The sequence below is a fragment of the Grammomys surdaster genome, unplaced genomic scaffold (assembly GCF_004785775.1).
Source record: "Grammomys surdaster isolate TR1022 unplaced genomic scaffold, NIH_TR_1.0 129, whole genome shotgun sequence".
Taxonomy (NCBI): domain Eukaryota; kingdom Metazoa; phylum Chordata; class Mammalia; order Rodentia; family Muridae; genus Grammomys; species Grammomys surdaster.
The window spans coordinates 13,675,720-13,700,482 of NW_021604587.1; the positions used below are offsets into that span (position 1 = coordinate 13,675,720).

Genomic DNA, 24,763 nt, shown 5'->3' on the forward strand with positions numbered 1-24,763 from the left:
TAGTAATTCATCCCATCTACTTCATTCCTGTTCAAAATTGTGGCCAATTCCAAATTATCCCTTAAAATGACAACCTATCTATAATTTATAAAGTAATCATAACCAGACACCCAAACTCAAGAGATGGGGATGAGGACTATCCATTCTTCCTGATGAGCTGGGGCAGTGGAGATTTTTTAAAGAGGTGGGAAGGGGTAGGAAAATTAGAAAATTGGACAAAAGAAAGATAGCTTTAGCATCTGTTATTCAGTCTCTGTATGCTTAGAAGGCTCAGGACTTGACTGAAGTTCTGAATGGATTTATCTGAAAGGCTGGATGAACTGAATCCATGAGGAATCAGCAGTTAATTCCTGAAGCTGTTCTGGAAGCAAATTTATGGCAACAGCCTCAGAAGGCAGGTAGCTGGAACAGCAAATAATCTCAGCGTCCACACAGATGAATCTTATCAGAGCTGTATATTCTGTAATATATGAGTCTTACAACCAAAATTTTAGTACCATTAAGATATTCATGCGGATTGTGAAAAGGTGCACGGATCAATTAAGGATGATTTTTTTTTCTCCTTGTTTGAGCAGATGAAAGACAAGTCCTTTTATGAGTTAATTTGATCAGTGACCAATTGTAATAAATCTTCAGATACTTGGCTACCAGTATGGAATGTCCCTATTATTATCAGTATCTGATATTGGATTTCAAAATCATATGTAAAAACAAAGGGAGAGAAGCTTGCCATAGAGACAAAAGAGTAAATTAGAAATATAAATTATTCATCAGTGCAATTGTTTTCTACATTTACTAAAATGTAAGGAAATTGCAGTCTTTAGTATGGCTTGAAATATTGGGATTAAATATCAAGGAATGTGTTCTAAAATAAGGTGTATAAAATAAAACCAAAACTTGGTAGCCACACCAGAATTACTTCAGTTATGGTTTATTATTATTTTATTATTATTATTATTATTGTATGTTGTATATTGTATATGCTGTCATTGGAGCATAGCTGTACACTCAATGGATGGATGAAGTCCTTGTTGTATTTAATTTCTTTATAAAAATAAATCCCAAAGAAATGTGTTATGTGAATAAATATGTGAATAAATATAGGCCATGAGTTCCTAACCTTCACATGTTGAAAGATGAACAAGGATTGTTCATAAGTAACATGATTAACTTCCTTTCCTTGACCATTGGCCTTGTCAGTTTGAGGTAAGTGGTGTGCTTCTTACCCACTCATTTTATGCTATTTCTCCACCCAAAATGTTCTCTGCACCCGTTTCATCTGCTCCATAAGTATATTAACAGAGTCTGAAGTTCATATATTTTCCACATTGAGTTCTCATTGTGAACTGTTCCAGGTCACTGAATGCTGGGACTAAAGCCTGCCCAATAATTCAGTTAACAAGGTGAATTGGCATGTCCTCCTGTGGATTATGAAAAAGCTGTTTGTGGTGTGGTTCATTTCTTCTTCCCTTTTTGGTAATAGAGAAAGTCTGAACTAAAAGAGAAAAAAAAACTTAGAGTTGAAATAGTGTGTGTTGTATAGCTTCCCGATGGCTCTCTTAGTTCTGAGGTCTTTTTGACATGACTTGAAATTATGAGTTTATCGTCTGAGATTTGTATTTATTTATTTATTTATTTATTTATTATTTTGTAGTTTTTATTATCATTGTATGAATCTACTTTATTGTGTTATATTACCTTTAACATAGGTAGAAGTTTGAATACATATGCATATGTTTAAATTTTGTATTTAATGTAATTGTCTTAGTTAGGGTTTTACTACTGTGAACGGAAACTATGACCAAGGCAAGGGCAACATTTAATTGGGGCTGGCTTACAGGTTCAGAGTTCAGTCCATTATCATCAAGGCAGGAACATGGCAGCAAGCAGGCAGGCATAGTGACAGCAGAGCTGAGAGAGTTCTACATCTTCATCTGAAGCAGGCAGCTAGGGTGAGGGTCTTCAGCCCACAGTGACACACCTACTCCAACAAAGCCACACCTCCTAATAGTGCCACTTCCTTGGGCCAAGCATATACAAACCATCACACACATATTTAATCAATGCGCTTATATGTAATTTTGTGTATCTTGGATATTCGTCCAAATTCGTTTGTCCACTTAATATTTTCTACACCAAAATCTCATTATTGTTTTATAACTTTCTGGTAGATTTTAGTGTTCATTAGAATCAAGAACTACACTGTGCTTCTTTCCAAATCCCCTCTAGTTAATTTTAAGCATTACATTTTTTTGATATTGTAATCATTTATTTGTATTTTATATATGTTTTTGTTGTTGTTGTTGTTTGAGACTTGTCTGGTCTTGAACCTGAGAGTTCCCACCTTAGTCTCCTTAGTAATAGAATTGTACCAGGGTGCTATGGTGCCCAGCTAAGTATTACTTTTTAAGATAGTCTTTTTCAATTCCATTAGAAAGGACCTTGGTTAAATTTTGAATAATGTAGCATTTGACATACATGTTACTTTAGGAGCTTTTCCATCTATGCTATAGATACAGAAGTCCTATAGGTATTTTCCCCTATGTCCTAGAAGGTTATATATTAAAAACAGTTTTGTCTTGGTTACTTTTCTATTGCTGTGATACCAAGGTAACTTATAAAAGAGTTTACATGGACTTATGGTTCTGAAGGTTTACAGTCCATGATGGCATAACAAAAACATGGGTGTAGGAACAGCTGAGAGCTTAAACCTTGATCTGCAAGTAAGAAACAGAGAACAGGTACTGGGAATGGTGAGGCTTTTGAAGCCTCAAAGCCTACAGATGTGGGACTGTTAAAGGTAGCTTGGTCCCCGATTGAGCTAAGGCTAGAAGCCCTAGGGAACCCGAAGGAATGGTAGGAGCTTTGTCTGCTCCTGGGCGCCAGGCCCCTGTCACAAGCTGCAGCCCACCATAGATTTGTGGCCATCAGTTACATAAGGGGAATGTCCTAAGCCCTCCACATGTAGATGAGGAAAAGGACGTGACTACAGGTCATGTAGGCTCAAGACAAATCTCTATGCTAATGAGGTACATACAGGCCTGGAAGCCATAACCAATAGCTTTTCTTCCCAGACATCCTCTCTGCAAAAGGTATTTAATCTCAGGCCCATCCTGAGAAGTGGGGTATTCACTTTCTGCCATGACAATAGCAGCACTGGGACCTGAGCGGTTTATGTGTGGGGTGTCTCAGCTTCTTCTGGGCCCTTACACACCCTATTATTATAGGGTTTTGTGAGTTTCCTCATCCTGGGCTTTTGTGATCTTATTGGGTAAGATCTAACCCATATCTTTGTTTGCATTTTATGAGTTAGGAGCAAGTCACTAGCCCAACCCATACCCAAGAGGAGAGAAAGACACATGATTCTAAATATCAGGAATTGAGTGACCTTTAGAGTCACGCCAGAAACTGTCTATGTCAAGGACTGCTGTAAGATTGGAATCCACTGTTTAGGAGACACATAGTAACTACATAACTTTGGACAGTTCTTAGTTGCCTTTGGAGAGGAGAGGAGACAATAGGGTGATAAGAAAGTGTTACATTGGACAGAGGTGTGGTAGAAACAAACAGAAGAGCTATTGGTTTTGAAGTTAGCAGCTCCATTCTGCCAGAGCTGTTAGAGGTACAGTGTGAGCTCTGTGATGGTGGCAGAGAGTGATGGTAAGAAGAATGGAGAGGTAAGTAAACCAAGTATAGTGTGCTTCAGCAATGGGACATAGCTTTTTGTTACTGGAACACAGGGCCTTATGAGAATGTTGGGCAAAACCAAAGCCGCGTTATGAAGGAGACAGTGTGGATCTAAATGATTTTGGCTTTGTGGAAAGTATAGAGTCTTATCAATGCTATAGTATGCTGTTGTCTACAAATAACAACCAGCTCTCCTGAGTCATGCCATATAAATGATGTTTCTACCATCTGCCCCTTTCAGAGCAGGTTTTATCGTCAGCTGTATTTAAACAGAGATAGTCTTTTTTCCTCCTAAATTTTGTGGCTAGGAAGCACGCGAGGGTGGGGGGTTGAGGGGGGAGATTTGATGCCATCGTGGGTGCAGACAGCTGTGCCTCTATCCTGATCTGTGCTTCCTAGAGGCAAAGCCTCTCCCACAATCCATGCTGAGTCCTCTAAGCATCCTCCTCTGGATTGTTTTGGAAACAATCTCTGCTAGAAATGAGAAATGTGTTAGCAATGGTTTTCTTTTGTGCCTCCTGTGCTTCTCTCTTTGATTTCTCATTTCCAACTAATTTATACAAAAGCAAATAACAGGAAAAAGATGCAATTACCTTCAACATTGACTAAACTTGCGCGGCTCTTGCTCTTTGCACCTTCAGTTCCCTGAATGCTCTAAAGCTAGTTAATTCTAAGCATAAACATTGCATTCATCCCCCCCTTTGTGTGTGTGTGTGTGTGCTAAAACTGCTACACTGAAAATGATAGACTTCCTGTTTATGAATCTTTTATAAGCACAGTAAAATGCTTTCTACTGACATTGTAGGCTCAATGCGCATACTATCACAACTGATTCAGACAAAAGACAACACCTCTGCATGCAACATTGATCTTTCCTATTATTGACTAGAGGCTGATCTTAAGTACTCTGAGTTGCATAGCTGTGTTTTAAGCTAGAAACATAAACCACGTTTTGTATGCTATATTAACTGCACCAATGAATTTTACAATTTAGACACCTAAATAAGCTCATGGGCTCTGTAATTGTAAGAGTCTTACATCAAGGTGTGGTAGTTCCAGGGTACAGATTCGCCTAATGTGTATCCGTAAAGACACAGAAATCATGTAAGACTCTGATTCTAGGTCTGACAAAATTGTAGCTGGAAGAAAAATGGGGTCCATTTCACTGCAAGTAGCCATAGACACAAACAGACTCATTTTGTTAATATACGTATTTTAAAAGTCTATATACTTTAAAAAAAAGTTTATTTTTAAACGACTGCGTTATCTAGCTTTATAATTGATCTCGTTTTTTCCTCTTTGGGCAACGCTGCTCCAGTAGTATGTTCATGCAGAGAGCTTTTAAATTGTTCTTCCCTCCAGGTGCCATCGTCCACTCTACAATTCTTGTATATTTGTGCTAACATGAAATGGGGGATGGGTTTGTTTAGCCAATGGCCACGTTTCCCTTTAGAGAAACAGCAGGCAGTCACTTAAGCAGCACTGGGTCATTTGTGTATTTTCAGCCAGACAGTCAGCAGGAAGAGCAGGCCGTTGCCTTGGGAAACTGCAGACGGTTGCTTTGGCAACCGCTTTCCCGCAGTGCGTTGGGGGCGTGGCCAGGGTGGCTGGGCGTGGCCTTGCCAGGCGGGCAGATAAGAGGAGGCTGTGGGAGGCTCGGCAGGAGTGGCTGGGAGCGCGGCGCTGAGGCGGGTTGGCCTCCCCTCAGACCTCTGTGAAGGCGGTTGCTTGGGGTGAGAAGCCCAGCCAGTGCTCCCCGCCCTCAGAGAGCCGAGGTACCTCACAGGCGCCACCATGACAGGCGGCTTCTGCGTCCCGGTACTCCTGGCCGCCTGGCTCGCGGCGGCAGCGGCTGAGGGCCTCGAGCAGGCCGCGCTGCCGGCAGAGGAGAGCCGTGTGCAGCCCATGACCGCCTCCAACTGGACGCTGGTGATGGAGGGCGAGTGGATGCTGAAATTGTGAGTGTCCCCTCCCGCCCCTCACGTCGCTTCCTCCTCGCGGAGCCCGCGGTCCTACCCTGGCTAGACCCTGGCCGCGACGCTCCTGCCTGCCAGCACCTGCGGTGGCGGGCTGCGGCCTTCGAAATGAGCATGCGCACATTGCCCTTTGCTGTCAGGCTGCGGATGAAGAAGCACAGCCTGCATCCTTAGCTGCTTTTTACCATTATTACTTTAGGCCAAAAGTGTTTTAGAAATGGGAGGAGACAGTTCACCAGGGGGAGAAGTCGGGAAGGGGTAAAGAAAACCATAAATCCTTAGAGGTCTAGCCATGTTAGAAAAGGGGCAGCTATTCAGGGATGCATACATTTAGGTAAAGTGTGTTGAAAGTAAGCCATTGCAGAAGAGAAGGAAGACCAGTTTGTGTGAAATACCACTTTCCTTTTGAAGACCTTGAGATGTCATTGTGGAGCAAAAGCATAAACATGAGTGGCTAAATTAAAAAAGATTATTTTTAAATTCCGATGGCATAATATTTAGAGGTAGGATATTTTGAGTCAGTATCATAATTGGATTGCACCAATGGCATTAAGAAAGGACAATAACAAATAGTCCCCTTTGAACAACAGAAGTGGTGGTTGGTGCATAGTGCCATGCTTGAAGGTTATGGGAAGCTGTCAGGACAAAGGGAAGGGATTTATGTTGATTGTAATATAAAATTAATACCAGGGAAGGGGACAGTCATCTGAAAAGGCTTCATAGACTCGTGGGCATCCAGGGAAAATGAGAAATGTCTGGGAACAAATTTATGAGACCACATTACCATAGCTCCAAGTCTCAGGTAATACAGATTTATCACTGCCATTTTGGTAGTTCCTTTAATGTTGAGAATATAGATATTATCAAAGTTGTGTTTTTGAATTTTTCCAAGGCCAGATTTTGATTTCTTCAGTTCAGATTGCAAGTAGATGCCTGAGATCAGGGTAAAAAAATATGTAAATCAAAGAACATAATGGGTATTTACCTGTCAAACTATGGAGATACCTAGACTTCAAAATTCAGTACTCCTGTTAAATCATCAAATCAGTGAAACTCTAATGCTATGGATATGAATAACCTATTTGGATGGAAATGAGGTCATATCCTATTTGAGAGAAACACCCTTTTCTTTTTTTGATAGGGTATCACTATGCATTTCTGGCTGGATTGGAGCTGGCTGTGTAGATCTCAGTGGCCTCCAAGTCACAGCAACCAGTCTGCCACTGCCTCTTGTGTGCTAGAGTTAAAAACAGTAAGATTAATGTTAGTGCTGCCAGCTTGCAATATTTTAGAACTTTGAGAAACACCTTTTGTCAGCTATTTCTATAATTATTACTATCATTTCAAAGGTGTTTATCCAGATGATTTTCTAGTTAGACTGAGTGTTTTATGTGAAGTGTGAAAACAGTCCCAGTAAAAAGGCCTCAGATCTGATGCTGTTAACTCCTTAGTGGTTCCTTTTTGAATTTTCTTTTTTTGCTGTTTAAGGAAAAGAAGTAAGAAAAATAAAACTGAGATGATTGATTGTAAGTCCCAGTAAGCTTGCAATTTAGTGCTGGCTAACAACTCCTGGATGGTTCCTATTTTATTGTTTTAAAATGCCCCAGCCTAGATAGTTGTAATCTATTCTTGGGACTTGCTATGTGTCAAGCTGCATTTTATACACACACAAACACACACACACGCACGCACGCACGCACGCACGCACGCACGCACGCACGCACGCACGCACGCATGCATACATACATACATGCATACATACATACACACACATATAGGTAAAATTGTTTCTTCTCTCTCTTTTTTTTTAAATTGAGACACTGGCTTATAAATTCTTCAGAATTGGTAGGCAGGAAGTGAGGATGGAAAGGAAGGAACTTATGCTATTACATTCAGTTTCTCTATGGATACCAGAAACTGATTCAGAAGAGTTACTGTGCCTCCTGTCCTTTTTTTTTTTTTAAATTTATTTTTCTGTGTTACTGGATGACATTCCTCATTCTTTGTATTCTCATAACCACTATAGGCCTATTACAAATACATTTTGGAGTGTTTTTTTCAAAATAGCTACTCTCCCATGTATATAAGAGAGAAGCCACACTAGCATGAGTACTTGAGTTCATCTCCCCAATGACCATGTAGAAGCAAGGTACAGTTAACCATGTCTGTAATTCTGACACTGGGGAGCTGGTGGTATAATCTCTGATACTTGTTCCTCAGCTAGTCTACTAAACAGGTAAGCTGCAGGCTTAGTGAAAGACCCTGTTTCAAAAAAAAAAAAAAAAGGTGGAGAGCAATTGAGGAAGACTCCCAGTGTTGATCTTTGGCCTACACACACATGCGTGTATTGTGTACAACCACATACAAACATGCACACACACATACTAATATTCATGTGCTTATATGACCTCTCAAGTCAGCGCTTTTTCAGATAGTCTGGTCTTGTATTTTGAGATTAATAGGACTGTAGGTAAAATGTATTTGTTTTCGGTAAAGAAATGAGTTAGCTTTATGATCATATTGGTAAAACTTTGACAACATTTTAAATTTTTATTCCTCATTTGCTCATACACTTACACTCTTTGGGAATCTGCTTTTGTATCTCAAGTTATACAAAGCTTTTATGATACAGTTCATGCCTATATTGTTATTCATTTGCTCTTAATCTTAGCAGTGTTTGGTGCTTTGAGATATGAAAATCAACTACAAAATTTAGTGAAATTTTCTTTGTATTTTAAGGAATCAATGTTTGTGGTCCTTGGACTTGAATTTTCAGTTTTGAAAACTATTCTGTATGAGGAATATCTGTTAAAATTAATTTGTGATAATTCATTATATTTATATTGAAACATTTTTACAAAGCTGCAAAATGCCTTTTATTACTACTTGAATTTCTTTCATGTTAGGGGTTTGTCACGTACTCTCCTTTCCTCTCATTTATTTTTATGTATAATTGTATAGTGTTATTGCTCATTTCTTCTCTCTCACTTTAATTGGTTGTTATCCTTAAACACCTTCTGATGCTACCTTTTCTTTATTTATGTTGGTTTATATATACTAACTTTCATTTAATTACTTCCTAACTTTTTTGTGTTTTTTTAACACTTGTCTCTTGTTATGTTTCTTTTTAAAAAAATGTTATTTTAATTCATATTTTTATTTAAAAAAATTTTAATTTTTTCATATAATATATTTCAGTTATATTCTTTTTCTCCTACCATCTCTTGCTTTTCTACTTTCCTACCCACAAAACTTTATGTATTCTCTTTCTCTCTTAAAAAAAAACTAAACAATAAAGTCAAGAAAAAATGAAAATAAATAAGTAAATAAAGTATTAAAAAAATCAACTTTTCAAATAAATCTAAACAAACCAAAAGTGCTCAAAAACAAAACAAACAAATACTCCCCAACCATAGAGTCTGTTTTGTATAGGGTGTACCCTAGAATATGGTTGATATGCTTAGTGACACTTGATTGGAGAAAACTGATTTTTTCCTTTCCCAGCAGCTATCAGCTGCTGATAGCTTCTTTGTTAGAGGTGAGATTTTGTGTACATGTTTCCTTCTCCATGCTGGGGTTTTGTTGAGTTTGAACCTTGTAGGTCTTGCGCATAGCATACTCTCATAGTCTTTGTGAGTCCATATGTCTGTCAGTCTGCTTGTTTCCAGCAGACACTGTTTGTTCTGGCTGTTGCAGTTTTAGGGCTGAGTGTTTCAGAGTCACTGTGCATGTTGTCTAGTTGTAGGTCTCTGTTAATTAGCACCCACTGCAAGAAGCTTCTGTGATGAGTTATGAGTAGTACTCCAATTTACAGTTATAGCAATGTGTCATTAGGAGTCATTTTATTGCTGTGTTCCTTTAGCACAGTAATAATAGGTTTTCCCATAGAGCCTATGAGACTTATAAAGTCTCAGATTCTTGGCCACTTTCGAAATGTCAGGGAATGGGCTTTAAATCCATTTAAAAAGTGGTAAGTTATATCTGTAATATTTGTTCCACTATTGCACCAGTATATCTTATAGGCACATTGCTGTTGTAGGTCTTGGGGTTTGTGGCTGGGAGTTGATGATAGCTGTTCTCTAGTAGTGTACAAAGTACCTCTAATACCATGAACACTGGTCAGTAGGGGTGAAGCTTCTAATTGGATACTCCGGCTTGATTTCTTCATTTTTGATGTTGTAAGTATGTGATGTCTTCAGCAGCAGGTTACAGAGGGTAACCAATTGGTTTGGCAATAGTCCTTGATGTTTGGAGGGTCTCTGGAATCCCTTTGGCCTGTGACTCAACAAGATATAGCCCATTTCTGGCATTGGAGGTTTCACTTTAGGTATAAGCTGTTTAGTTAGGACATTGCCTCCCTCACTATATGGTTACTTTATCCTTTACTCTCTCTCACCCTCCTGCCTGATAATCTGTTCTAGTTCTGTTGATACTTTTGTTCTTTTGAAACCCAAAATATGCAATATTATTCATTCTCTATAATGTTCTGGTGCTTCCCCCTCCTAATCCAAAGAAATGTCTAAGCTGTCTTGATATCCATGTAGCATAATTTTGATCTGCTTACCTATATTATTTTCTGGATAAAATATATTTTTAATTGAATTGAATTTACTTCTATAAAGGAAGTTAATTTTTATAAAGCATGGCTTCTGACTTTGGTCTTCAGCTGCTCGTGTATCAAAACTGAGATGAGCTACGTGGTTATGTGGCTCTATGCCGTATTTCTGCAAGAAACTCAAAGTTTTAGTATTGTTTTTCCAGTGTTTTTCTGATGCCTGTACGAAAAAATGTTGACTTGCTCATGTCAAACAATTAAATTTCCCATAGTTAATCAGCTTGTTGTGTTTTATTGTGTGCATGTTTAAGAGAATGTGACTAAATGGTTGCTTGTTATGTGTCAAGTTTGGGGGAGTGGATTTGGGAAAGTGAAGGTGAATGAGATACAAGCTCTGAAGGTGGTAGCATGAGTAACATTCAACTACTTAGCAACTGCTTACTGGATACTAGACTTTTAAAGACATTTATTAGTGGTCTTTAATGACAGACATCCTTGCCATTTGGGGGTAGACAGCTCTTTGGTATATGAGAATGCTTGATTGGCTGGCTCTGGTTTAGGTTCAGTACCTCTACTGATCAGCACCACATAAGGGAAGGCTCTGTTCTTCAGGAAGCAGGGACCCATCCATGTTTTCATCATCTCTGGTTTCTGTAGATGACAAATGTTATTGTAGTAAGCTTATTTTTGATACTTCGTAACATTTGAATAAGGGCCCTATCGTCCTTACAGGAACCCCCATTTTTACAATATCTTGTGTATCTAGCATGGCTCTAACCACATCTGGTAAGTATGAATCTGGCTATATGCCTTTGTATTAGGTATTGTGTTTTATTTTTCCCACATACTATAAACTTCATATAGAGGGATAAGATTTCTTCCCTGTTTAACTCTAGAGTCTTCCTATTAAATAGCAAGTGCTCAATGTTTTTTTTACTAAATGAATGAATAAGTAATACAATTTATTTCTTTACTGAGTCTTCAAAAATACCATTCAAAGAACTTCTGTGTATCATCTCCAATTTATTATTGCTGTTATAAATGTTTTTTTTGTTGTTTGTTTGTTTTATGGCTCAATCCTGCTAGTCTCTGTCCTAGGTACAAGCAATGAAACAGTCATTGCCTCTGGGGATTCATTTTGTCTGGGAACATACTGTTTCCTCACTCAAGCAGGTGTTAGAGTTTTCATACAGCTACAGGTTTTATTCTTTACATAGATGATTAAATGTTAGGCCTTTGCCCTTGGTTGTCTCCCAGAACTTTAAGGTAAGACTAGGCTGTTGAAGACACCACATACTTTAGACACAGGGTTGGAAAGAGTAGAGCTGGAATTAACCTGTGAGCCTCCTTCCTCTGAGCAGTAGTCCTGCTAGTGTCTAAAGGTGCTGTGCAAGCTGTCATAGAGAAAAGCAATCAATAGTCTTATCCAGCTGTAAAGCACAAGACTACAACAATGACCAGCCTGCCAAGATAGCCCTAAGGGTACAGTGGTAACACTACTATCTTGAGAGTAACTAACACTTAGTCTAATTAGACTTAAGGTCTACTCGGTAGGAGGGGATTTATGCCTAGTTTTGTCAACCTAGCCAATGACGCTTGATTGGTGAGATTATAGATTTTCGAGGAAAGTCTGTTACTGCCATTTCCTAAGACAGTATCATTTCTAGCTGCATTCTAAATATTTACTCCGATGTCTACAAATAAGTGTAGCTCTCACCCCTTATGAAAAGGAAACTTCTTTTAGCCGCAGATGGAGACCATTACAGAAACTCACAACAGGTCTAAATGTAGCGAACAACTGACCATGGTTTGCCTAACTAACCTCAGTTGATAACATCTGTAATACAACTCCTGTACCTAAAGTTGAGGGATCATAACTGAAGAGGGGGAAAAAGGATTGGAAGAGCCAGAGGAGCAAGGCATCTGCTGTGAGATGGTGTCTTCTATATATTGTGGGGAATATATATTCTGCCAGCTGTTGAGTAATTATTTAAAATGGGCCTCTGGCTCAAGCCACAGTGGGTCTGCCTAGCCCAGCCGCCATGTTTCTCAGCCTGAGGCCATGTGAGCACTGCAGGTAGAACCAGCCTGCCAGAAACACCAGCCCTGCCATCTACTAGATGCCAGCGTGAGAGATGGCGCTGCCAATCTTCCACGCTGTCTCTGCAAGGCAGGGAATTGCCCAGACCATTCCACCATCCATGCGGGCCCAGTAAGAGAATGAGGCTCTAATTCTTATAGATTAATCAAAGGCTTATATGTTTGATAATGATTAATAACAAGATGCCCATACAAAGAGAGTTGTATCCCAATTAGCTAACCTAATTATAAGTTTATAAGTTGTTCCCCACGAGTGCTCTCCATACCTGTGTGGTTCTCCATCTTCCTACATCTCTGCCCTCTCTAGCTCCTCCTCTTCCTTTTTTCTCTTCCTCTCCCAACTCCTCCTCTTCCTCTCCTTACTCCTCCCACCTTAGCTCCTCCTACATCCTTCTACTTTTAAATTTTGTCTTGCTTTTTTTATTAGTTTCCTCAGACTGCTATAAAAAATTAACACCATATTGGAGGCTTGAAATAACTGCAATTAATTCTTTCATAGTTCTGGAGATGACAGACCTGCAGGTGTCAAGGTGTAGCAGGGTTGTTAACTCTGTAGACTCTGTGGAACTGTCCCATCTGTGGTGTTCTTAGTTTCTTGTGGCTTCTGGTGTGTGTCTGCGTGTTTCTTAGGTCCGCTTAACTACAGTCTTTGCATCCATTATTGCATAGCATTCTACCTATTCTCTGTCAGAGCTCTCTCCTCTTCCTCTTGTAAGAACTATTACTAGATGTGGGCCGCGCCTTAAGTCAGGATGATCTCTGCAAGATTTCTAATTTAATGATTTATGTGATGACCTCCAAATAAGTCTCATTTGCAGGCACCAGGACTAATTTGAACACATTATTTTGGGAAAATTATTTAGTTCATACATTTTACAAGTTGAAAATCACTGTATTCCTATTTTAACATTTTGAGATTCAATACTAAGAATAACATCTCAGCTTATAATCTGGGTAGAGTGTGTGTGTGTGTGTATGTTTTATTGTACTTTTATTGTTATTTGTTCATTTTTTGAGACATGGTCCTACTACTTACCATATTCCTTTGACAATAGAGGGCATTTCTTTGAATCTGGAGGAGGCTGACCTCTAGTAAGCTCCAAAGATCTTCCCATCTCTGATCCTCAACAGTACTGGAGCCATAGTCGCACACAACCACTCTTGTTTTTGTTTTTCACATGGTCTAGGGATTTGAACCTCTGATCTGCATGCCTATACAACAGTGTTCTTACCCAGTAAGCTGTATCTCCCTAGTCTGTTTTCTTTAAGGCTTCTTTTACTCAGTGATAAATTCTTAATGTATACCATTTTCCTGCTTAGATTGGAACATTTGTTAACCCTTTCTTGGCTGATTGTTCTCCTTAAGTCTTAGCACAGATGTTCCTTTCTCTGTAGGCCCTTATGAGATATCATTACCTGTTTCTAGCTGAACAGTACATATAAAAAGCAGAGATATGGCTTTAAGGCCAAGATTCTTAATGTTTTAAAAAGTATTGGGTAGCTCTCTTTTACTTGAACAAGTTAAGCACTTTCTCAGGTATTTATATACTTGGATACACACTGGGGACCCAGTAAGTGACAGGTTTCTGGTCTTTGCCTATCATTTCTATAGATTTGAGAGATCTGAAGTTGGCTTGGCTAGTATTGAGACATCCTTGAAGGTTATTTTACTTTGGGTGCTTGGAACATACTTGCCTCAAAGATCAAAGCTAGGAGATAAAACTTAATTCATTTATTTTTAAAAAAAATTACATGGAGGAAATGTTTTATATGTTAAGATTATTTTAAAAATATTCTCAAATTTTTAAATAGAATTAATATTTGTATATAAAATCATAAAAGGGAAATATACTCTTGTTTTTCTATGTCAAATAACTTGGGAAAGCTTGCTTTTATTCTCCCCTTTAGCTAAGAATTTATCTTTGAATGTTCTGTTAACTTTGTTTATAGATTTTACTCCATATATTTTATGTTGATGGTTTCTTCTGGTCTTATAGTTATGCTCCGTGGTGTCCATCCTGCCAGCAGACTGATTCTGAATGGGAGACTTTTGCAAAGAATGGAGAAACACTTCAGATCAGTGTGGGGAAGGTGGATGTCATTCAAGAACCAGGTACTGTATATGTGATCTATAGATAGGAATGTTTAGCCACTGCTTACTTAGAAATTTTCATGTATGTAGAAAATTTGCCAAGTAGGATGTTGAACATACCAGCTGGAAGCAACTGACCACATTTTGGAATATTCGTGTCTATGTGGGTGTTTATGCATTTACACATACGTATAATACACATACACACATATGTTTATTATTATTACTATTTGTTGATACATGTTGCAGAAGATATTTAAATTGGTGGCATTCAATCAGGCTTTTCTTAATCAGCCGCCATGTTTCCCAACTGCTGCTCAGTTTATGTCATCTGCTCAGGTGACCAGAGACACCGGCCCTGCCACCCAGCGTGGGGGATGGCTCTACCAATCTCCATCCCCCACGCTGTCTCCACAAGGCTGGGTGTAGCCCAGACCATCCCACCATCCATGCAGGCTCGGTACAAATGAGACTCTAATGCTTAGATTATCCTAAGGCTTTATATATTTGGTAATGCTCAATAACAAGATGCCCACACAATCAAAGGTGTAACCCAATACCCAACCCAGATACTACCTTTGACTGCTAGAGACAGGCGATGGTCCGCTTCCATGTCCCCCCACCCCTATGTTCTCTCCTCTAGCTCCTCCTCTTCCTTCTCTTTCTCTCCTTACTCCTCCTCTTCCTCTCCTTTCTCCTCCCACCTTAGCTCCTTCCAACTTGCAGGAAAAATATCCTGCTACAGATACATTATCAGTAAGTTTAATTATCATGGTAGTTCACCCATCATGTTTTTAGTGTGTTGAATCTGATTTCCCATGGCTTTTTGTATAGTTTTTTTTTTTTTTTGAATCTTGATCCAGTCAAATTTCATAACTTGAATTTTGTTGTTTTTTGTTTCTCTCAATCTGGAATTATCCTCTCTTTGTAATGGCATTAATATACTTAAGAGATTAGCCCATGAAGTACAGATATTTTCTTATGATAGTAAATTATTCTCCTGTTTTCTATAAACTGGAAGCTTGCTATCGAGATGTGATTCTGTTCAGGTTATGGATAAAGTACTCCATAAGTAGTGCTGTGACTTCATGTTGCATTTTATCAGAAGGCCCTAAGTGTCACCATATATGAAGTTAAGCTTGAGCACTTAGCAACACTAAGTAAATTAAATATTAAGAAACAACCCCTCTTTTCTCTTTGTGATTTTCTTGCTTTAATAGATACATCATTTTGGGTTTTAGAATGGTAGCCTCCTGAGCAATTGCATGTGATTATGTTAGCTAAAATTTATAAATAGAAAATTACTTTTTCCCTCAGTATGAGATATGAAGTCATTTTATATTCTGAAAAGATAAACACAATTAGTTACTATTTTTAGTTTAAAAATAACTATTATACATAAAAACAAGTTGGATTTTGTGATAGAAAACTTTAAAATATGGATGTTTTCAATTTTTAGTAGTATGTTTTGTACTAGAATTTTGGTTTTAGCTACTGCATCCACTTATAAGAGGAACAAACCACCACAGTTTGTTTTCATTTTTTAGTAGATGGTGATCAGTGTAAACTTGTATAAGACCCATTAGATATAATTTATGATGGAGTTCTTCAAAATGCAGCTATCCTATTCACATTTCAGTCTCTTAGTATCTCCTTGTGAATTCAGTGTGATTTAAGCTAAATAGCCTAATGATAGATCCATAACTCTGTTTAAATTAATAGGTTTCCATCTAAAATACAGAATTTTTCCTATTTTTTCCATTGCATGTAGAAAGGATAAAGAAAAATGGGTTATGAAATACTTAAAAATGCTTATTTCTGCCGCATTGTTTTATGTAAATATAAACGGACAGTACCTGGAATACATATCAAAGAAGGAAAAATCACTCTTCTTTGTGGCGTCTACAATAATTTTTAGATTATTTTATGTGTATTAATAGTTTGACTATATGCATACCTGTGTATTATGTACATGCCTGGTACCCTTGGAGGTCAGAAGAGGCATCAGCTCCATTGAAATTGGAATTAGAGATGTTTGTCAGCTATGTTGTGGGTGCTAGGAATTGAACCTAGATCCTCTGCAAGAGCAACACATGCTCTAAACCACTGAGCCATCTCTCCAGACCCATCTATGATTCTTTTAATTTATAAAAACTTAACTGCAACTACTAAATCAAAAATTGCAAGAGAGGCTAGAGAAATGACTTAGTTAAGAGTACTTATTGCTCTTGCAGAGAATTAATTAGTTTCAGCTTCAAATGGTGGCTCATAACTGTCCATGTCTCCAGTTCCATAGTAGCTCCAGTTCTAGGGAATAAGATGCCGCCTTTCTGACTTCCATAGGCATCAGACACTCATATGGTGTTTGTACACACATGTAGGTAAAACACTCATGCACATAAAATAGCTACATGTATATTTTTAAGTGGAGAACACAATTCTATGTTCTTGGTTGTCTAAATGACTAAGAATAACTAATGACTAAAAGAATATAGTCATTAATACTAGGTTTTTGGTTGAGGACAAACTAAACTTATGATGGTTCTGTAAGATCTTACTGCCTAAGGGTAGTAGATGTAGATACCTTAGCTAGTGTAACTGTATTCTGCTATATCCACAAAACAATATATCACCTGAAAATGTTTTGCAAAACGTATCTCTATCTTTAAGTGGTACATAATTGTATGATACTGGCTATGGTCTTTTAAGTTTATAATTTTACTTTGAATTACTAGTTTAATGCTTTTACTAATGTTTTAATAGTACTTAGAAATAATCTTGGATATTTGAATTTAGGTATAAGTGATATAGAAACGGCTAAGGAAGACAGATATGACCTGTTCAGCTTACATTCTAATGAAGGGAATAAATAATAATAAAAACAAAGGGGAAAATAACAGATAAAAATTCAGTAGTATAAGTATCTAGCTACCTCCTTCCTTCCTTTGTTCATTTGTTTCTTTCCTTCTAAGATATAAAGGGCAAGGAAGGTCTGCTTGCTAACAGACTGCTTTAAGACTTGCTTCATAGCTTGTTCAGCCTACTTTCTTAAAGCACCCTGCACTATCAACCCAGAGACCATCACAGTGAGGTTGGTTCATCTTCCACATCAATTATCCAAAAAAAAAAAAAGCACCACAGGTTTGTCCAAAGGCAAGTTTTATAGGGGTATTTTCTCAATTGAGGTCCCCTGTTTATTAAGTTGACATAAAAGTAGCCAGCTCAATGAGTTAAGACAGCCACACTGGGCAGGTCTGCACTTATGCATGTTTGGTAACTTCGTTATGACTGTACTTTCCCAAGATCACGTTCAAGCAGACAGAGGTGCATATAACCTGTTGTGGGGAGTGGCTGGATACTTCAGTGAGGGTCCCAAGATTCACCCAGCCTTTCCTTCCATAGAGGAATATCAACAGACAACAAGAAGTTTGGCATGGAAGAGTTATGTACTACACTCCAGCTTTTCCTTTAGTTCTTATTTTTTTTTTTCTGTTCTTCTCTTCCATAACATTCTCTGAGCCTTGGAAGGGGTGACATAGATGTCTGACTATTCCTTTCCAACTTCAGTGAGGCATTGGACCCCATGCTCTCTGTTAGTCTCTCTATCTCTGGAGCATGAGTTTTGGCAAGTCTTGGGGTGTATTTTTCCTACTAGAAAACATAAGCAGGGAAAAGTTTGAAAGATAGGAAACGAAAACACTGAGTCAAGTAATAACCTGATTATATACATGACACAAATGTTGGACAGTTACCATAGCTGTTAAATATTTATTTAACAAAGAAGTGCCTATGACTTGGCCACACAGGTTTTTGTCTAAATTCCAAGTATCAGATGTGAATTTCTCCCTGTGGATCAGGCCTTAAATCCAATCAGAACATTTGTTCTGTCTGTAACTAGTTTTGTCACTATTTTAGGGTCTGGCACGCAGTGTTTGATACTTCTGTCATGAAGCATGAAGGACCTACAGCTGAGAAAGACTATGTTATATGTTAGTAGCAACTTCAGCACTGTAAAAACTATTTTTCAGGGAAGTAGACTGTCTCAGTCCTAGCGTTACTTCTCCAAGTCCTAAAATGCAAACTATTTGATGCCATCAGCATTAGTGTCTTACCATTCAGTTCTGGAATGAAACCAATAACAATGGCAGTAGCCTTCATTGGTTTAGGAGCTTCTGGGGCCTCTATGCTCACAACTTCTTAGGAGATAACTCACCCTACCACTAGGATTCCCAACTAATGACTTTCATTTCCATACTCTCATATTCGGCAGAGTGTTTATCATGCAGGCATGGCATTCCATTGCACTTACAAGAATACCAACCTGGGATATCCCCTTATGGATGTCCCCTGCTCAGGGTACCTCAACCTTAGTGATCTATTTCTCTAACCTTCACACTGCCTATGCCACGACCATATTAGCTAAGGGCACATCAACCACATGCCACATGAAGACAAAAAATTGTGTTAAAATAGCCTCAGCAGGCGCTCCAACCTCTGAACAGTATAGGTTCAGCTGCCTGTCTGACTACCCCTATCAGGACCAATGGTGTTGATCTTTCCAAACTCAGCTCTGATTTCTGATGACGACATGAATGGGTCAGGAGAATTTTTACCCTAGGTGAGACTAGGAAACTTCTACCCTTTATCGACTTCTAAGATCCAAATGACCAAAGTTAGATTCTACAAAAGTTTACCCTGGGGGAAATCATATAAGGCTTCTTTACAGAACAATGAGTGAAGGAGTGAAGGGTTACAGGCAAATGTGGATGTCTCTAAAGCAGCCACACTAGAAGGTCTGCTCCAGCAAGGATGATGACTTTCTCATGGCTGTGTAGACGGGAACTATTTTCTTAGTCTTTCCCTGCCTATCTACTCTAGCTCTTCCCTAAGGCCCATGCAGTTAGGGCAGAATTCCGTACAACTGGGAGGAGTGAATGGATATTCCACCCCTCATTCTGTGAGGAAACATAAGTCAGCAAGCCCAGCCAGGATAAGAAGTATTATGTAAATACAGGTTTATTTTACAAAAATGATGAAAATAGATTGTCAGTGCTTCAGTGTATCAAATTTCAAGTGACCCAAGAGATAAAAAATTAGAACAGCTGATTTGTATAGATGCTTGATTTTGTTGGTATTGTTTAGCAAGAGAGGTAGGTAGAAATAATAAGTATTAGAAGAATGTATGTTATTTTCCCCTGATATGTTCTTTCCCTCCACTAAGTACAGGTACCCTTTTAGATATAATTGATTTGCAAGTCACATTTATAGGGTAGAGAGTTGTTATACAATCATCGGGAGTCAGGTTTGCTGCATTTTGTTGTTTGTATAATGTCTCCGTGAGGCCATGATTGTGATATGTGAAACTCTTTCCGTCTGTGAGAACACTACCTACTTTCCTCATTGAGTTATCTTCAGGAACTACCAGCATTTTTCAAAGAACTTTCTTAGTAACTATTTGCTGAATGAAGGAGACCTTTATTCTGTTTACCTTTACATATGGATAATATGACATCATATTTGTTTTATGTTTATTAAAGAGTTGCAAAAACAATAAAAACAAGTATGATTCATGTATAATAATTGGAAATTTTATAAATAAACAAAATTATATAAAACAATTAGGATATTAAGCCTTTTAAAGCCTTTATCTTCATTAATGGAATGGAATAGTACAAGTATCTTTATATTGTTTGATTTCATTTTATGAGATAGGGCATCACTTTAGTTTTAGACTGGCATGAAACTTGATATATAGACTAGGCATTCCTGATTTATAGTGCTGGAATTACCAGCCTCACTGGGCCTGGCTTATATTTTAAATTTGTTTGTTTGTTTGTTTTTTCTGAAACAGGGTTTCTCTATGTAATAAACTGTGGCTGTCCTGGACGCTCTTTGGTAGATCAAGTGGGTCTCAAACCCACAGAGATCACCTGCCTCTGCCTCCCAAGTGCTGGAATTAAAGGCTTGTTCTACCATGCCTGGCCTAGTTATTTTTATTTTTAAATATTCTTTTTAGTTTTAAACATTTATTCTTAGGGACTTTCATATATTTATATAATGAAATATCACATCTATGCTTGGATTCCCTCCAGATCCTCAACATATCCTGCTTTCAACTATATGTACCTATCTTTTTTTTAAAATTATTCCTCTCTGTCTTACTTAGTAACTTACTAAGTTTACTTACTGCTACCCGTATGTGCATGAATGTGGGGCCATCTACTGTAGTATGTATGGACTGTGGAAAGAATTTATAATCCTAACAAGCCCATATAAAAGACACACAATCTAGGTATTTTATTTACAAGCCATAACCCTACATTGGGTAGACTTAGTGCTATACTAACTATTCCCCAGCTATAAAGTCCTTTGTTACCTGCTGTTTCTCCTGGCCATGTAGTCCTGGTCTGCGGAGACTTCCTTCTTCCTCCTCTTCCCTGTACCTGCAACCCTCTCACTCAAACCTCTAGTCCCACCTTTGTTCCTCCACTGCCCATTCATAGACTCTAGCCTTTTAGTTAAATTGGGAAGAACATTTATATAACATCATTTTATGTATGTGAGGACCTACCTGTCAGGGGATGGAGGTTAGGGGGAACCACATCTTGAAGAAACAGTAATTAGCATTAGAATTCAAGCAGCATCAAACTAATCCAGTACATTTCCCCCTTCTTGTCTAAGTAAAAAAGCTCTTTCTTTTATAATAGTAAACAACATGCAATAGGAACAATTATAAAACAATTGTGAGGGCTGGAGAGATGGCTCAGTGGTTAAGAGCACTGACTGTTCTTCCAGAGGTCCTGAGTTCAATTCCCAGCAACCACATGGTGGCTCACAACCATCTGTAATGGGATCTGATGCCCTATTCTGGTGTGTCTGAAGACAGCAACAGTGTACTCACATACATACAATAAAAATAAATCTTTAAAAAAAAAATAAAACAATTGTGAAAACTATTAGGTAAGAGTTACATTCACAATGTGCAGTCCATTTATTTTTGGCAACTTAGATAAAGTGTATTATCATTTATCCTATCTTGATGAATTCAGACTGTATCTAAATCATTTTCTATCCTAACTTGTATTACCATCCTAGAAACATCTTAGACCTAAAATATCTTATGTCCTGAGCCTCTATCTTCATCCTTCTGGCCCAGAATATCAGATAGACCTTTTGTAAAGCAGGGATTGTAAACAACTTGTTCATCCCATCTTGGCAGAGCTTGGCTGTTGGCTTCCCTGCATCCATTTGTCCTTTTTGGCCAACAGTCTGTCTGCCTGTGAAGTTTGTGCATTTTCTTTGCCTAGTGGCTAACTTACCACAATTGGAGCAATGCCGTATGGAGGCTTTTGATGCTCATCATCTTTTAAAGTCTAATGAGGTGCTACCAGGAGTTGACATGCCTCAATGTCAGCAAGCCCTTACGTTAATAAAAACATCTTTAAATGCTGTATTCTATGAGTCTCTGAGATTATTGAAGACCGTCTATGTATTCATAGCACATCTGAACAAGCAAACAGTGCCTGTTTCCAGCTACCTATTATCTGTACAACCCAGGATGTATATTTCTGTGATAAGCTAGACTAGGGTCTAATCTGACCATGAGTTTTATTGACTGACTATTCACTTGCATCACTTAATTATCCTAAACCATCTGTAATAGCAGCTATTAAAAGGACTGGGGCTAAACCTTGTATTCTTAAATGAGTTGTATGAACAAAATACCTATACAAGAGTTGAAACATACTTATATTATGTTGTAACAAATGAATTTTAAATTTTATATCAATATATAAATATGCCAATGAAAACCTTAAAATTATATCAATATAAAAATTCAGTACCAACATAACAAAATATAACTTCATTTTTGCATCGAAATACAAAGATCTCTACCAGTGTAAGATTATGACCATAAAATGGTATTGTTAGTTTTTTGCTTTTTTTGTTTGTTTTTTGTTTTTGTTTTTTTTTTGTTTTTGTTTGTTTGTTTGTTTTTTGGTTTAAGAGTAGATTCAATAATCTATCCCTAGGTGTCTAATTTCTTATAATATTTCTATATGCAAATTCAATAATCTACCCCTATTTATCTAATTTCTTTTGGTATTTCTGTATTCCACCGTTTTCTTTTCAACCCTCTTCCTTACCTAAGGATGGAAGAAAGAAATGTACAGAAAAGGAGGGGAAAGAGAAAAGAATTCCCTGAATCTAATCTATTTTGTTTACTTTCTGTTCAAGACCATAATTATTTATAATCATCCCCTAAAATGACCTCATATCTATAACTCATAAAATAACAAAAACCCTCCACCCCAATTTAAGGAACTGTGACAATAGTCTTTTTATAATTGCTTCCTGCTGAATTGGGGTGAAGAATTCTTTTTTAAGGGGCCCAAGAAAATTAGAAAAATAGTTATAAAAAAGCTAACTATAGCATCTGTTGCCTAGTCTCTATATGTTGAGAAAGTATAGGCTTAAATGAAATCCCAGCTAGAACTGTCTGAAAGACCTGGACTGAGTGAGCTAGCTGTCTTGAAAATACTTAGGAAGCAAGTCTTTTGAGGAAAAGCTTTGATACAGTTGAGGTATGATCAAGCAGGAAACTGGAACAGCAGGTCTCAGCATCTCAACATCCTCAAGGATGAATCCTATCAGGGATGCCCTCCTGGTCTTCCATTCTACAATGTAGAAAACTTTACAAGCAATACATAGATCTATGAAGACATTTGTATGGGATGTGCAGGGTGCACAGATCAATTAAGGGTGATTTCCTGCCTTTTATTTGAGCAGATAAAAGACAACTGCCTTTCTTCAGAAGTTAGTTTGATCATATAATCAAACTGTAATATAAACTTTTAACCATTTTTGTTTATGTTTTTCCTAGGTTTGAGTGGCCGCTTCTTTGTCACCACTCTCCCAGCATTTTTTCAGTAAGTTTTATTAATTTTATTATCTTACAAAGATTAAAATTCAGCTGTGCAGGGGGATATGTTAAGTAGGTATTAGTGAACCATGCTAATGAGAGGTGAAGGGAAAATGGCAAAAATGTTCCATGGATATAGCACTTGGGGTCATTCCAGATACTGGCCAAACAGGTTCAATGGAGTCAGTTTCACTCAGCAGTACATTAGGAAGGGAGAGGAAAGGGAATGTGTAGACTCTTCCTGTGACTCCTATCTGGGCTGAGTAGGTGGGAGAGAGAAGGATTAGAGGCGGATGTGAGATGGGTGCTTTGTTCTCGATCATGAGCTAGAGACTTGAATCACATAAGTTTGAAGATGTGGATACAATATTTGTTAATGTGATAACAGTGGTTATTTTGCTAGAAAAAATAAAAATAATTGGTTGCAAGCATGTTAGTAAATGAGTTGACTTATTAAACATTGCTAGAAATTTAGCTTATGGTTACAGATTGTACAGTGATGAAATAAAAAAACGTAATGCTTTAAGTTTTAGAATTTTTCATTTGTATTAGATTAGAATAACACATGCCTTCTGGGTTAATGTCTGGGTAGTTTTTTTTTTTATTTGAGCTAATTTAAAATTCAAGCAGAGTTTACATGTATGATCAATAATTTATTATTATTATGTATTTCCTTATTTGATTTATATAATTTCTGCTTGATTTTATAATTTATAGTGCAAAAGATGGAATATTCCGCCGTTACCGTGGTCCAGGAATCTATGAAGATTTACAGAATTACATATTAGAGAAGAAATGGCAATCAGTTGAGCCACTTACTGGCTGGAAGTCCCCAGCCTCTCTAACGTAAGTTATCAATAGATCGAATGTTAGTGTATAGACATTACAAGTCTAGACTTTTCTTCATAGTCCTCCTTATCTAAGCCTGATTGGTACATGTACTGTTTCTTGTTTTGTGACCCACATGTACTTCAAGTGGTTTTAGTGTAGTGGGAATTGAATGGCTAGAAAACCTCTCCTCCAACTTTTACAGCAAACCATGCCAGTTGTTTCCTCTTTACAAATATGGTATTGAGTATTGGCTACCATTATCTGGAAGGATAAATGTTTCTTGAATCAGGTATTCTTGTGACTTATTTTGAATATAAAACTGGTGTTATTGGATGTCTGGCACAATTTCCTGGGGATAATTGCTAATATCTAGTAAGGTAGGTAAGGCTGAACTGTATTAACTCATTCCTTATTTGGCTTTAATCTTGAATGGTCATATAAGTAAGTAGTTTTAGTTCATTCTACAAACAACTGGACACTGGTTTTTATGTTAGGTGTTGTTCTAAGAGCCAAGTGTTTATGACTTTACTGCATAGGCTTGCTTTCTCCCCTCCTTTTATTCAATAGCTTAAATCTAGTAAGACAGATTGCAGAACAAA

At 37.7% G+C, this 24,763-nt stretch overlaps 1 protein-coding gene across 1 annotated transcript in view; it reads left to right on the forward strand.

The window, feature by feature from the left end:
- The first annotated feature begins 5,472 nt into the window (after positions 1-5,472).
- Positions 5,473-24,763, forward strand: part of Tmx4 (thioredoxin related transmembrane protein 4) — a 30,546-nt gene continuing 11,255 nt past the window's right edge. The window contains exons 1-4 of the mRNA XM_028754892.1: positions 5,473-5,645; positions 14,316-14,431; positions 23,295-23,340; positions 24,051-24,179. Of these exons, the coding sequence (XP_028610725.1) occupies positions 5,482-5,645; positions 14,316-14,431; positions 23,295-23,340; positions 24,051-24,179 (455 nt within the window). The 5' untranslated portion in view covers positions 5,473-5,481. The remainder of the gene's footprint in view (positions 5,646-14,315; positions 14,432-23,294; positions 23,341-24,050; positions 24,180-24,763) is intronic.